The 15,774-nt window shown below is 35.5% G+C and overlaps 1 protein-coding gene across 4 annotated transcripts in view; it reads right to left on the bottom strand.

Moving 5' to 3' along the window:
* TAOK1 (TAO kinase 1) overlaps positions 1–15,774 on the bottom strand; it is a 149,256-nt gene that overhangs the window by 81,536 nt on the left and 51,946 nt on the right. For 3 of the 4 annotated variants that reach the window (XM_059997041.1, XM_059997039.1, XM_059997040.1), the window contains one exon: positions 11,294–11,515. The exons of the other annotated variant lie outside the window; for it this stretch is intronic. In XM_059997041.1, the coding sequence (XP_059853024.1) occupies positions 11,294–11,425 (132 nt within the window). In that variant the 5' untranslated portion in view covers positions 11,426–11,515. The remainder of the gene's footprint in view (positions 1–11,293; positions 11,516–15,774) is intronic. 4 annotated transcript variants of the gene reach the window in all.

Below are 15,774 nucleotides of genomic sequence, written 5' to 3'. Positions count from 1 at the left end.
AAATGTAAAAATCATTCTTAGTTTGAAAGCTAAATGAAAATAGTTCACAGGCTGGACCATGAGCTATACTATAGATATAGACCATGGCACCTACTATAGATAAATCCTTGGTTAACATTTTGCCACATTTGCTTTGAAACTCTTTATCTAAAAATATATACTGTTATCATTACATTATCATTCTTTTATTATTGAATAGGACTTGAGATAAATTCCTACTCTTGGTTCCAAAGAACTTCATATATTTCCTGAGAACAAGAACATTCTCTTGAAAAACAAAAGATCAAATTTAGGAAATTTAGCATTGATATAATACTATTATACAGTGCATATATAGTCCATATTCAAATTTCACCAACTATCTCAATGTACTTTACAGGAATTTTTTCCCAATCCAGGATCACCCATTGTGTTTAACCACCAGGTCTCTCCTAAGCCAGCTCCTGATATCTAGCTTAGACCAATTAGCTTTTGTTGCCCCTGCTATACTTAACTCTGGGACTATGAGACTTTCTCTCCCAACCACAGCTCTCTAAAATAATCCAGCCTGGGTAGGACAAACCCAGAAATACTGCACAAGGAGGTCCAAGCACTAGAGAATCTCTCCCTGCCCACCACTCCCCCATCCTCAGTAAATAATTCTCTTCCGTGAGTGAGGCACCACAGTGTCTACCCTCTTATCTTGTCAGAAAACAAGTTCTTTTGATTCTATCAATTTAAGCTTTAAATTCACTGCCACTATCTAGTTTGAGCTCTCAGCATTTCTTTCCAATTATAAAATCTTCATAATCAGCCTCCCTTCTTTTATCTTTGACACTTGCCAATCTCTCTTCTACACTGCTACAAAAATAAACTTTCTATGTCACAAATGGAAATATAATATTTCTGTTGCACTTCAGCGTTCCCTCAAGACTTCAGATTAAAGCCTACATTTTTTAGTATTTAGTGGAGGAGGTTCCCTTCAGGAGCCTTGCTTGTCTTTCCTTTTTACCTTTCTCTAATCCCATCCTTAGTTCTCATTACAACCTTAATTCAAAACACACCCACTTCAGTTCTGGATTTTGGATAATGCAATTTTATAGTTTTATTTAAAATTTTAAAATCATTGATAATTTGCTAATACGTGATTTAATTCAGTCCCTTTAACGAAAGGAAAAGGACAATAACTTTCCTCACTGGATAGATCATATGGGCAGGTCTGAAGAAGACAGAAAACCTACTGAAATTCTCTACTTTTCAATATCAACAATGAAAGACCAATTGCTCCAAAAACACATATCTTGGGCTTCCCTGGTGGCACAGTGGTTAAGAATCCTCCTGCCAATGCAGGGGACACGGGTTTGAGCCCTGGTCTGGGAAGATCCCACATGCTGTGGAGCAACTAAGCCCATGCACCACAACTACTGAGCCTGCACTCTAGAGACCACAAGCCACAACTATTGAGCCTGCACGCCACAACTACTGAAGCCCGCGTGCCTAGAGCCTGTGCTCCGCAACAAGAGAAGCCACTACAATGAGAAGCCCATGCATCGCAACGAAGAGTAGCCCCCACTCACCACAACTAGAGAAAGCCCATGCACAGCAACGAAGACCCAATGCAGCCATAAATAAATAAATAAAAATAAAAAAACAAAACCACATATCTTTAGAGTAGGATATATGAAAAGTCTACGCAAGTACAAATAATATCAAACATAAATCAAGGGAAACTTCACCACTAATTTTTGCCATGTTCTGTTAGACTGTCCCAAAAGCCCAAACAAGAATCAAAGCAGTCAATGTATGTAAAACAATTGTATGAAACTACTGGAGAGCAACAAATGTAGGCAAAGCTTTAGAGACCAGAAGCCTTGAGAGAAGAACAGTATCCAATGTGAGCAATAAATTTACTCCAGCTTCATCCTTGAACTTGTGGTATTACAGGAAAACAAGAGTCCAAGGAGGAAGCTAGGCTGAGGAGAGAGGCCAGAGACAGGAGCTTCCAAAGCGTCTGGAACTTAAAAAGCACAATCATGGTTTAAGAAGATGTGGTATATATATGATGGAATATTACTCAGCCATAAAAAAGAGTGAAATATTGCCATTTGCAGCAACATGAATGATGCAGAAAATACCATACAAAGTGAAGTCAGACAGAAAAAGATAAATATTATATGATATCACTTATATGTGGAATCTAAAAGATAATACAAATAAATCTACATACAAAACAGAAACAGACTCACAGACATAGAAAACAAACTTCTGGTTACCAAAAGGGAAAGGGAGGGAGGAAGGGATAAATTAGGAGTGTGGGATTAATACATACAACTACTATACATAAAATAGATAAGCAACAAGGATTTACTGTATAGCACAGGGAACTATATTCAATATCTTACAATAACTTGTAATGAAAAATAATCTGAAATATATATAACTGAATCACTCTGCTATACACCTGAAACTAACATAATATTGTAAATCAACAATATTTCAATTTTTTGTAAAGGTTAATATATTGGAAAAAAAGGCATAATCACAGAAGAGGGAGCTGAAAAGAAGCAGCTCAAAAATCTGCGAATTCTCCTCAAGTGAACAGTCAACTCCTAAGTATGTACTGCCTAAAACTCCCAGAAACCCAAAAGAAAACAGCAGTTGGAAGACTAAAAAGATAAGCAGAGCTTTCAGAAGACAAAAAGTGCTGGAGAGGAGGTTGGAATTCAAACCCCACCAAACTGCTTGAGCTTTTTTTTTTTTGGTAATAAATAAATTAATTAATTAATTTATTTTATTTTGGCTGTGTTGGGTCTTCGTTGCTGTGCACAGGCTTTCTCTAGTTGCAGCGAGTGGGGGCAACTCTTCGTTGCAGTGTGCAGGCTTCTCACTGCAGTGGCTTCTCTTGTGGAGCACGGGCTCCAGGCGCGTTGGCTTCAGTAATTGTGGGTCTCGGGCTCTAGAGCACAGGCTCAGTAGTTGTGGTGTACCAGCTTAGTTGCTCCGCGGCATGTGGGATCTTCCCGGCCCAGGGCTCGAACCCATATCCCCTGCATTGGCAGGCGGATTCTTAACCACTGCACCACCAGGGAAGCCCTGCTTGAGCTTTGATAAACACCCTAGACAGTCAGTTGGGATTCTAGAAGAGCCATGGTTTAAGAGTAAGGGCAAAGGCCTAGTAATAAGGGCAAAACTGACATCAACTAGCCCTAATAAAGCCTAAAACCAAGCCTCAAGGTGATTCAACACTATACTATCAGCTTACCAAAAGAAACCACAACTGTCTTTGAAGAAAAATAGAACCATCCAAAACATCTACAAATTCTCCTCTAAAAAGAAGAGTAACCAATCACAAATTGTAAGGCATGCTAAAAAGTGGACCAAATACTGAAAAGGAAAAAACTGGAAATATAAATAGGCCCAATGGAGACTCAAATACTGGAGTTACTGACAGAGTCTTAAAAAAAAGCGGGGGGTGGGGGGGTACTTCCCTGTTGGTCCAGTGGCTAAGACTCCAAGCTCCCAATGCAGGGGGCCTAGGTTTGATCCCTGGTCAGGGAACTAGATCCCACAGGCTGCAACTAAGAATTTGCATGCCACAACTAAAGATCCTGCATCTTGCAACTAAAGATTCTGCATGCCACAACTAAAAGATCCTGCACACCACAACTAAAAGATCTCGCATGCTGCAACTAAAAAAAAAAAAAAAAAAGATCCCTCATGCCTCAATGAAGATCCCACACACTGCAACTAAGACCCAGAGCAGCCAAATAAATAAATAAAATATTTTTTTTAAAAAAAAGGGAATCAAATGGACATTTTAGAAGTAAAATGTATGAGAAAAACTGCACAAAAAACAGGAGAAAGTTGAAATACTGTACAGGTTTTACATTGTTTGAGAAGTGGTAAAAGTGCTCATTTAAGTTAACTATAATAAGTCAAGAATATATAGTACAATCTCTAGGGTAACAATTAAAATAATAATAAAGGACTGTATAACCAAAAGGTTAATTGTGAGAAAAAATATATTAATCATATCTTCTAAATTGCTGTAATCTGACGCTTTGACAGCTAGGGCCTTGCTAACAGGAAGAGACTACACTCCCAGAGCTAGCTAATTCCTAGAGAGAAAAAACAAGCACTTCTTTCATATACAAACCACAAATCCAGAGCCTGTATCTCCAATGCCTTCACACTATGAGCCCCTACACCATATTCTAATCACCACAGGGCCAAGAGCCAGACAACCAGGGACAGCCCCTCTACCCACGGCCTGCTAAAATTAAAGTAGTTAATCCAAAACTTGCTTACCCTGCTTCACTTGTTTATTCCCACAGAAACCACAAGGCTCTTGCCCATGCTTTTTCCCTTGCTTTCTCACTTATACCAGTGCTTCCCTAAGTGGCCCTCTCTGGCATGGCATGCCCTCTTCTCTTGGAATCTATGAGTATAATAAACTATCTTTTCTTTTTTTTTTAAAGACTTATTATTTATTTTTGGCTACATCGGGTCTTAGTTGTGCAGCACTCAGGCTTCCCTCTAGTTGTGGTGTACAGGCATAGTTGCCCCACGGCATGTGGGATCTTAGTTCCCTGACTAGGGATCGAACCCGTGTCCCCTGCATTGAAAGGGGGGATTCTTTACCACTGGACGATCAGGGAAATCCCTAAACTATCTTTTCAATGGCAGTTGTTACCTGGTCTTTGGTCTTTCCATACCTGAATTAAAACCTATATTTTAAAACAAAAAAACAATAAACACTTGATTAATTCAAAAGATGGCAAGAATGAGGAATAAAGAAAGAACAGATAGGACAAACAAAAATCAAATAGGAAAACAGACTTACGCCCAACTATGTTAGTAACAGCATCAAATATAGATGGGCAAAACACTCCAGTTAAAACAGAGATAGAGAAAAAGCTCCTTGACATTGGTCTTGGCAGCAATTTTCTGGATATGACACCCAAAGCACAAACAACAAAAGCAAAATTAAATAAGTGGGACTGCATCAAATTAAAAAGTTTCTGCACAGTGAAAGAAACAATCAACAAAATGGAAACGTAATCTATGGAATGGGAGAAAATATCTGTAAATCATGTATCTGATAAGGGGTTAATATCCAAAATATATACAGAACTCATAAAACTCAATAGCAAAAAACAAACAAACAAAAACAAAAAACCAACCTAATTAAAATATAGGTAGAGGACCTGAATAGACATTTTTTCAAAGACAACATATGTCAACAGGTACAGGAAAATATCACTCATCATTAGGGAAATGCAAATCAAAACCACAATGATATGTCACCTTACGCCTGTCAGAATGGCTATTATGAAAAAGACAAGTGATAACAAGTGTTGGCAAGAGTGTGCAGTGGTCATAAACTGGTATGGCCACTATGGAAAACAGTATGGAGGCTCCTCAAAAAATTAAAAATAGAACTACCATATGATCCAGCAATTCTACTTCTGGATATATATCCAAATGAATTGGAACTGCGATTTGAAGAGATATCTGCACCTCCATGTTCATTACAGCATTATTCACAATAATCAAGACATGGAAACAACCATATCTTGAAGTGTCCATCAAAGGATAAATGGATTAAGAAGATGTAGTGTGTGTCCATACAAACAACAGAATATTATTCAGCCATGAAAAAGAAGAAAATTCTGCTGTTTGCAACAACCTGGATGAAACGTGAGGGCATCATGCTATGTGAAATAAGTAAGACAGAGAAAGACAAATACTGTTTATTATCACTTATATGTGGAATCTAAAAAAGCTGAACTCAGAGAAACAGAGAATAGAGTGATGGTTACCAGGGGTTGGGGGTAGGGAAGATAATGGCCAAAGGGTACAAGTTATAAGATTAACAAATTCTGGGAATCTAATGTACAACATGGGGATTACAACTAATAATACTTTATTATATACATGAAAGCTGCTAAAAGAGTAGATCATAAATGTTCTCACTACAAAAAGGAAATGGTAATGATGTGGTGGGATGGAGGTGTTAGCTAATGATATAGTAGTAATCATTTTGCAATATATAAATGTATCAAATTAACACACTGTACACCTTAAACTTACACAATGTTATATGTCAATTATATCACAATAAAGGTGGAAAAAAATTCGTGGGGGGAAAAACAACAAAGATGAGAAATACTTTAGAATAAAGTTCCAGAAATAATAAATGAAAAGGAAAAAGAAATACACTACATAAGCATTAACCAAAGAAAGCTATCATTAATATCAAAGTAGATTTTAGGGCTTCCCTGGTGGAGCAGTGGTTGAGAGTCCGCCTGCCAATGCAGGGGACGCGGGTTCGTGCCCCAGTCCAGGAAGATCCCACATGCCGCAGAGCGGCTGGGCCCGTGAGCCATGGCCGCTGAGCCTGCGTGTCCGGAGCCTGTGCTCCGCAACGGGAGAGGCCACAACAGTGAGAGGCCCGCGTACCACACACACACACACACACACACAAAAATGGATTTTAAAGCAAGAAATACTAAGAAAGGTAAAGAGTGGAATTTTAATGATAGTGGGACAATTCAACAAGATACAATAATCCTAAATTTGTACATTCCCAGTAACATAGATCAGAAATGTATAAAGTAAAACAAGATGCAGCTAAAAAGCAAATTAGATAAATCCACTATCAGTGGAGATTTTTAAATACCTTTCAGTTACTGATAGAACACACAGACCAAAAACAAACTAGTAAAATCAGAAAGGACCCAAAAGATCTGAAGAATATAACCAACAAATGTTACCTACTTGACATACATAGATAATCACGCCCAATAAACTGCAGAATATATATAATTTTCCAGTGCACATACTAGAAGAAAATATTCACAAAACATATATTGATTGACCAAGTATCCTGGAAATTCTACAAACTCAATTTAAAAAGAAAGCCTGATTTTCAAAAAATGGGCAAAATATTTGAACAGATACTTCCAAAGATATGTGAATGATCATTAAGTCTATGAAAAAGAGCTCAACAACATCAATCAGCAGGGAAGTGTACATTAAAACCTAACTGAAATACAATTACACACCCATCAGAATAACTCAAATTAAAATGACTGTCAACATCTAATGCTGGCAAGGATATGAAGCAAAAAGAATTCTCATACACTGTAGATGGGAATGTAAACTTTCTACTTAGTGAAAAAGTCTGGCAATTGGCATAGAACTAAACATACACCTGCCCTATGATCCAACAACTCCAACAAATCTTAGGTATTTACTTAAAAGAAATGAAAAATTGGGTCCACAAAAAGACTTGTAAATCAAGACTTTAAATCAAAAAAGGTTATAAAAAACAAAGAAGGACATTATTTATTAATAAAGGTTCAATACAGTAAGAAAATATAACAATTATAAACATTTACACACCTATGGACAGATCAGTAAGTATATACAGTTCTACAATAATAGTTGGAGACTTCAATAACCCACTCATAATAAAGCAGAGGACAACCAGACAGAAGATAAGCAGGGAAATAGAGGACTTAACACAATAAACCAACTAGATCTAACAGAATACGCATTCTATACACAACAATAGAATACACATTCTTCTCAAGTGCACATGGGACATTTTTCAGGACAGACCATATGTTATGCCAAAAATCAAGTCTCAGTAGATTTTAAAAGATAGATATCATACAAAGTATCTTCTCTGACCTCAATGGGATAAAGTCAGAAATCAATAACGAAAATGGAAAAATGGAAAATTCACAAAATTGTAAAAATTAAACAGCACACTTTAAACAACCAATGTATCAAAGAAGAAGTCACAAGGCATATTAGAAATACTGAGAGCTGAATTAATACAAAAATACAACATATCAAAACTTACGGAACCAAGTGAAAGAAGTGCTCAGGAGGAAATTTATAGCTATAAACACATTAAAAAACAAGAAAGATCTCAAATTAACCTAACTTTACAACTTAAAAGCCAGAAAAAGAAAAACTAAATGCAAAGCTAGCAGAAGGAAGGAAATAATAAAGATTAAAGCAGAGATAAGTGAAAGAATCAAAAAATAGACAAAATAATTGAAACCAAAAGTTGGTTCTTCAAAAAGATCAACAAAATTGATAAACCTTTACCTACACACACTAAGAAAAAAGAGAAGACCCAAATTACTAAAATTAGAAATGGATGTGGGAACATTACTACTGATTCTACAGAAATAAAAAGCATTATAAGAGAGTACTATGCCAACAAATTAGACAAAATGGGCAAATTCCTAAAAACAAAACCTACCAAGACTAAAGGATGAAAAAATAGAAAACCTGAATAATATTACTTATTATTATTACTTACTGTAACTAGTAAAGAGATTGAATAAGTCATCAAAAATTTCCCAAAGGGCTTCCCTGGTGGCGCAGTGGTTGAGAATCTGCCTGCCAATGCAGGGATGTGGGTTCATGCCCCAGTCTGGGAAGATCCCACATGCCGCGGAGCGGCTGGGCCCGTGAGCCACGGCCGCTGAGCCTGCGCGTCTGGAGCCTGTGCTCCGCAATGGGAGAGGCCACAACAGTGAGAGGCCCACGAACCCAAAAAAAAAAAAAAAAAATTTCCCAAAAAAGAAAAGCCCTGGACCCACTGGGCGCTTAAATGAGAAAACAACCTGATTAAAAAAATGAGCCAAAGACCTTAACAGAGGTCTATATACCAGGTATATATCTGTATATATCAAAGAATATATACAGGTGGCAAATAAGCATTTGTAAAGATAGTCCACATCATATATTATCAGGAAAATGGAAATAACAATGCGATAACACTACATACTAATTAGAACGGCCAAAATCTGGAACACTGATAGCACCAAAGGTTGGTTAGGATTCAGAACAACATGAACTCTCATTCACTGCTGGAAGGAATGCAAAATGTACAGCCACTTCAGAACATAGTTTGGCAGTTTCTTACAAAATTAAACACACTCTTACTTATCCAGCAATAGCACTTGGTATTTGCTTAAAGGAATTGCAAACTTACGTCTACACAAAAACCTGCACACAGAGCTTTTTTCAGGGCAGTGAAAATACTCTATATGATACTATAATGATACTTGTCATTATACATTTGTCCAAACCCAAAGAATGTACAACACTAAGAATGAACCCTGATATAAACTATGGTGAGTATGCTACGTCAATGTAGGTTCATCAGAACATAGTTCATTGAACAGTACAAAACATTGCTAAACAAAATTAAATAAGACCTAAATAAATGTTTAGAAAGACATGCTGTGTTCATGGATTGTAAGACTTAATATTGTTAACATGCCAATACTACCAAACATGATCTACTGATTTAAACAATCCCTATCAAAATTCCAACAGGCTTTTTCACAGAAATGGAAAAGCTACTCTTTAAATTCATACAGAATTGAGAGGGGTCCCAAATAGCCAAAACTGTCCTTAAAGAGAATAATAAAGTTATTCCTGATCTCAAACTCACTACAAAGCTACAGTAATCAAAACATGCTAGTATGCTAGTGTGGTACTAGCATAAAGACAAATGGAATAGAACAGAGAGTTCAGATATAAATGTATACAATATGGCCAAGTGATTTGACAAGGATGTCAAGACAATTCAGTGGGGAACACAGTCTCTTCAACAGATAGTACTGGGACAAATGGATTTCCATATGCAAAGAATGAAGTTGGACCTCCACCTCACAACATATACAAAAATGAACTCAAAATGGATCAATTACCTAAATAGAAGAGTTAAGACCATAAAACTCTTAGAAGAAAACACAGGGGTAAATCTTTATGACCTTGGATTTGGCTATGAATTCTTAGACATGATAGCAAAAGCATGAGCAACGAAAGAAAAAATAGATAAACTGCACTTCATTCAAAGTTTAAACTTTTGTATATCAAACGACATTATCAAGAAAGAGAAAAGATAAACTACAGATGCAAGAAAATATTTTCAAATCATGTATCCAATAATTTAATATTCAAAAGACATAAAGAACCCTTACAACTCAACAACAAAGAGACAAAAAACCCAACTTTTAAAACAGGCAAAAGACTTGAACAGACATTTCTCCAAAGAAGATACACAAATGGCCAATAAGCACATGAAAAAATGCTCGACATATGTCATTAGGGAAATGCAAATCAAAACTACAAGATACTACTGCAGGCCTAGTAGGATGGCTAAAATCAAAATAACAGACAATGATAGGCATTTGCAAGGACATGGAGTAATTGGAACACTGGTACATTGTTGATGGGAATGGAAATGAAGCAGCCACTCTGGTGCAGTTTGGCAGTTCCTCAAAAAGTTAAACATAGAATTACTATGTAATTCAGTATTTTCACTTCTAGGTACATACCAAAATTTGAAAACAGGGACTCAAATAGATACTTGTACACCAATGTTCATTGTAGCATTTATTCACAATAGGCAAAAGGTAGACATAATCTAGTGCCCATCAACAGATGAATGGTTAAACAAACCATGGCATATACAAACAATGGAATATTATTTAGCTATAAAAAGGAATGAAGTACTGATACATGCTACAACATCAAAGACCCACCAAGTGATTATGCTACACATTATGCTAAGTGAAATTAGCTATACATGCAAGTACAAATATTGTATGATTCCACTATATGAAATATCTAAACTAGGCAAATTCATAGAGACAAAAAGTAGATTAGAGGTTACCACCAGCTGGGTAGAGGGGGAAATGAGGAGTTATTGCTAATAGATACAGAGCTTCTGTTTGGGGTGATGAAAAAGTTTTGAAAATAGATAGTGGTAATGGTTGTAAACATTGTAAGTATAATTAATGCCACAAATTGTACAGTTAAAATGGTTAAAATGGCAAATCTGGTGTTTTCTGGGGTTTTTTAAGTACAAAATACACACATACGCACACAAGAAAAAAAACTTTGGTACATATCCTTCTGCCAAATAATAATCCTAGATTTCCACAAAACTAAAACTGACTCTGTATGGAACTTTACAGAAGTCAGTGATCTGCAATATTTAATTCTATAGCAATGCAAGTCATATGACTCCTAAAAACAGTGTGCTAAAAATTCTAAACACTAAGTCAAAGTAAAATAATATTCGTTTCCATTTTTTCAATAATCCAAGAAACTCAATAAATAAAGCTATTTTCATATTATACACACACACACCTATGCATGTAACTATATAATGGACTATGGCCTCTGTCTGTCTCTTTATATTATTGTTTTTCATTTTGCCAGGACTGGATTTTAAGTAAATCCTGGTCACTGACATTAAGCCTTTAACACTTACAAAATACACTGCTCCAAAGCTTCCATGGCCAATTTCTCTGAGATCTGTGAAGAGCTTCTCTGGATCTTCTTTGAAGAAGAGCTCTGCAATTTCAGGGTCCTTCAGGCTGCCCGCACGGTTAGTTGATGGCATCCTGCTGGGCAATCAGCTGTCTGATTCTAATTTTATATTGCTATCCCAATCCTTGGTTCATCTGTATGAATGAAGCCACGCTGGCATAAACTATTGTAGAGAAATAAGAAAAGAAAAAAGTCAGGAAAACCAAAAGCTGCTAAGAATAATTAGTATAAGATCATTTTCTGATAGTATATATAAAATTATCTCAGGCCTAGAATTTCACTGAGAAGGAAGTGTGATCTACTAGTGCAGTAGTTCCTAAATCTGGCTCATCATCACGATCACCTGTGGTGCTTAAAAAAATGAGTCCTACTATACATAGGGTATTACTGTACATATACTTTTAAAAATTAACTAAATCTTTGTATCTTGGAAGGCTTATCTAATCCTTATCTAATTCTGAGGCAGTGAGCCCATTGGCAGAAGAGATAATAGAACACACAGACCATTAAAAAAACATGCATGACAACTTAAGATGTACCAGTAATAGGTTTCTAACAACAGGATGATTTTCAAATATAAGAAAATACACAAAGGATTTAACTCAGTTAGCTGTCTTTCTTTTCCTTTCAGATACCATATGCCAGTGTTCAATCAACTCTAACACAAACATTCCAAAGAAAAATGCAGTAGGAGAAAGTAATGAATTTAATGCAGACAACTGCTTCCCCTGTAAACCTGATTCACATTAAAATATGGCCTTTATCAAATCTGCTGCATTAGATAAGTAGACATTACAGATAACCAATAAATTCCCTGGTGGTTCTGCTATCAGTTCCTCTATATCAGATACCCAATTTAAAAAATGGCTGTCATTACTGAGAAACTTCAGAACCTAGGTTCTGGAATGTTACTACCTGGATAGGAATCCTAGCAACACTATTTATAAACTGCGAACTTGAGTAGCCTTATTTTCCTAATCTGTAAAGTGAAAATAATATCCTACCTAATACAGTGGTTGTAAAGGTTAAATCAGTTAATAAATACAAGCATAGACTAGTACTCAGGCATAGTAAGCACTACATTAAATGTCAGCTATTTTAACCTAAATAAATTCACCAATCAAAAAAAAAAAAAGAAAACCCTCCAAAATGTATTTCATTTGCCTCCTAATTGATTTCATTAGACTCTAGTCAATTCTCCCCCACTTCACACAACTTTTAAGCAGGTAACTACTGGTCTCATTTTTAGTGAAGTCAACTGAACCAATTTTAATTTTTGGTAGAAAACTTCCTTGTAACTACACAAAACATATTTACATGTCTTTTGTACCTCCTTAAATTAACACTCCACTGCAATAAAAACATTTAAATTATTAATTTGTATTTCATTTCTAACACACTTTCTAGGCTGCTCCATATACATTTACCAATTTTCCTGCTCTGCAAGTTCCCTGCAAAGTGTTTCAATTATAGTTCTAAGAATATGTGATCACAGAAGATTGAAGTAAATTCCATACAAAGTATTATTATTCAATTAATCCACCTATTTTTTAAAAACCTGCAGTGTTACTTAAGACTTATTTAAGAACTCTGAATGATCAAGTTATAGTACCTTTATTACCAGAATTATTTTACATTAAAATTCTCTAACCAGTTCCATGATTTGCATATTCCTATCTGCCTAACAAATTCCCACTCAAAATCTTTCAAGATTTAGATTAAATGTAATGTGTAAAATTTTAACTAGACAGGTAGGCACAATGTGTCTCATTCATCTTTATATTACCTGTCTACATCCTACACCATATCTCCAACAGTTAATATTACATAAATATTTGTTGAACTGAAAGAACACACTTAATTCTTCTCTAACACCCCTTAAAATGATTTCGTTTCCACAAATATTTACCAAATAGTATACATGAGAATATGATATGCGAAATATTTAAGTTAATAGTAGAGAAACAGAGTAAATTAATAAGGACAGCACCCTCCAGAAAATCAGAGAAAAAAGAAATGAAGGAACTGGAAAATCTGCTGTACCACATACCGAAAGATAATACAAATCTATTGCTATCAGTAGAATGTTAAAATAAGACAAGTAAACCATTAATCTAAAAGAGTCCAGAAACAAACCCATGTATGTGTATCTCGGAATTCAGCATACAATTAAAGGAGAAGAAATAAATTTTGTTAAGAAAACTAAGAACCCATTCGGAAAAAATTATAAGAATTATATAATGATATCCCTATCACATACCTTACATAACCATTACTGCTAAATGGCTTAAACAAACCTCTCAAATCAATGAAGAAAAAAAAGTATTTGATAAAATAAGTGTTGCCGGGAGACCCCAATAGCTATTTGGAAAAATATAAAATAACACCTGTTCCTCAAACTGTAATATCAGAATTACATATGGGTCAGAAATGCAAAAATTAGAAAAATGAAACTATATAAGTACTAGTAGGAAATGTAAGTTCCTCTGTAATCAGGGAATGTAGAAACTTTCCTAACTATGATCCAAATCCAAAACAATAAGGAAAAAGACAGATATATTTAACAGGTTAAAAAAAAAAAACTTGGGAGAAGGGGCCATGGAAAAAGACACTCCAGACAAAAAGGACAAATGATAAACTTGGAAAAAAATGTCTGAAACTTACGTTTACAAAGGGTTAGTATTCCTAATATGTAAAGAATTTCAAAAAAACAAGCAAAAAAAGACAATAACCTAACATTCTTACATTCTTAATTGGTAGTTTCTAAAAACAGCACCCCTCCCCCAAGAAAACACCACCACCACCAACAACCACCCGGAGGAGATATGGGAGGAAGGAAGGAAGGGAGGGAGGGAGGGAGGGAGGGAGGGAGGAAGGAAGGAAGGAAGGAAGGAAGGAAGGAAGGAAGGAAGGAAGGAAGGAAGGAAGGAAGGAAGAAAAGAAACAACCATGAAATCTATGAAAATACATTCAACATCACTCAAAGTATAAGAAATACAAATTAAAACTATCCTAAGATTTCATTTTGTACCTATCAGAATGGCAAAAATTCACCACACACTGATGGTGGGATGGAAGAGAAATCTGCACTCTCATATAGTAGCAGTGGTAATGCAAAAACAGTACAAAACCTGTGGAGAAAAATGTAGCAAAATCAAATATGCACTTACCATTTCACACAAAATTCCCACTTAAAGAATCCATATCAAAAATACTTATACAAAATATAAGAAATGATAAATGTACAAAGTGAGGAACTAGGGGAATCCCCTGGCAGTCCAGTGCTTAGGACTCCTCACTTCCAACTGCAGGGGGCCCAGGTTTAATCCCTGGTCAGGGAACTAAGATCCCATAAGCCATGCAGATGTCCAAAAAAATAAAAAGATCAAAAAAAACCAAAGTGAAGAACTGGAACTCATTACCTTGTTGATGGGAATTTGAAATGATACAACTGTTCTGGAAAACTGTTTAACAGATTCTTATCAAGTTAAATAAACATTTATTATGAGATGGAACAGTTCCTTAACTAGTTATCACTTACTCAAAAGTAATGAAAACAAAGGCACACAAAAGGACTTGTGCACAGCAGCTTTATTCATAATAGCCCCAAACTGCATATAATACAAACGTCTATCAACAAATATATGTATAATAAAATTGTGATACATTCACACAATGAAATTCTTTTCACAGCAATAAAAAGGAATAAAACTACTGATCCATGCAGCAACCTAGATGAATTTCAAAAGCATTATGCTCCAGCAAAAAAAACCAGAAACCAAACAGTAAAAACTGTATGATTCCCCTGAAAAATTCTCAAATAGGCAAAACTAGTATTGTGACAGAGTCACTGTTGTTTGGGGTCAGTTGGGGGAAGAAAAGGGGAACTGACCATGAAAGGGCTCACAAGGACTTTCTGGGGTAATAGAATCTTCTATTACCTTGACTGCAGCAGTGAATTACTCTTGTCAAAACTCCAACTATATTAAAATAGATGCCTTTATGTATATTATACCTCAATTAAAGTAATAACTTTAAAAAAATTAAATAAATGTCTTAAAATCTAAGATAAATATATGTAGGGATTTCGCTGGTGGTCCAGCGGTTAACACTCCATGCTCGCAACGCCGGGGGCCCGGGTTCGATCCTTGGTCAGGAACTTAAAATCCCACATACCACAAGTAGAGAAGCCCACGTGCCGCAACGAAGACCCAGCACAGCCAAATATTAAAAATTAATTTTAAATATATATATATATGTGTGTATATATAAGTATATAAATATATGTGTATATATATATTTATATATATAAGATATATATATATAGCAAATTTATAAACAAGGTATGGAAAGATATGTATTTTCCAAACAAGGTATGGAAAGATATGTATTAAAATGTTATTATTTTCTCTGATAAAGTAG

The sequence above is a fragment of the Delphinus delphis genome, chromosome 19 (genome assembly GCF_949987515.2).
Source record: "Delphinus delphis chromosome 19, mDelDel1.2, whole genome shotgun sequence".
NCBI lineage: Eukaryota > Metazoa > Chordata > Mammalia > Artiodactyla > Delphinidae > Delphinus > Delphinus delphis.
This window is presented reverse-complemented; position numbering and strand designations above follow the sequence as displayed.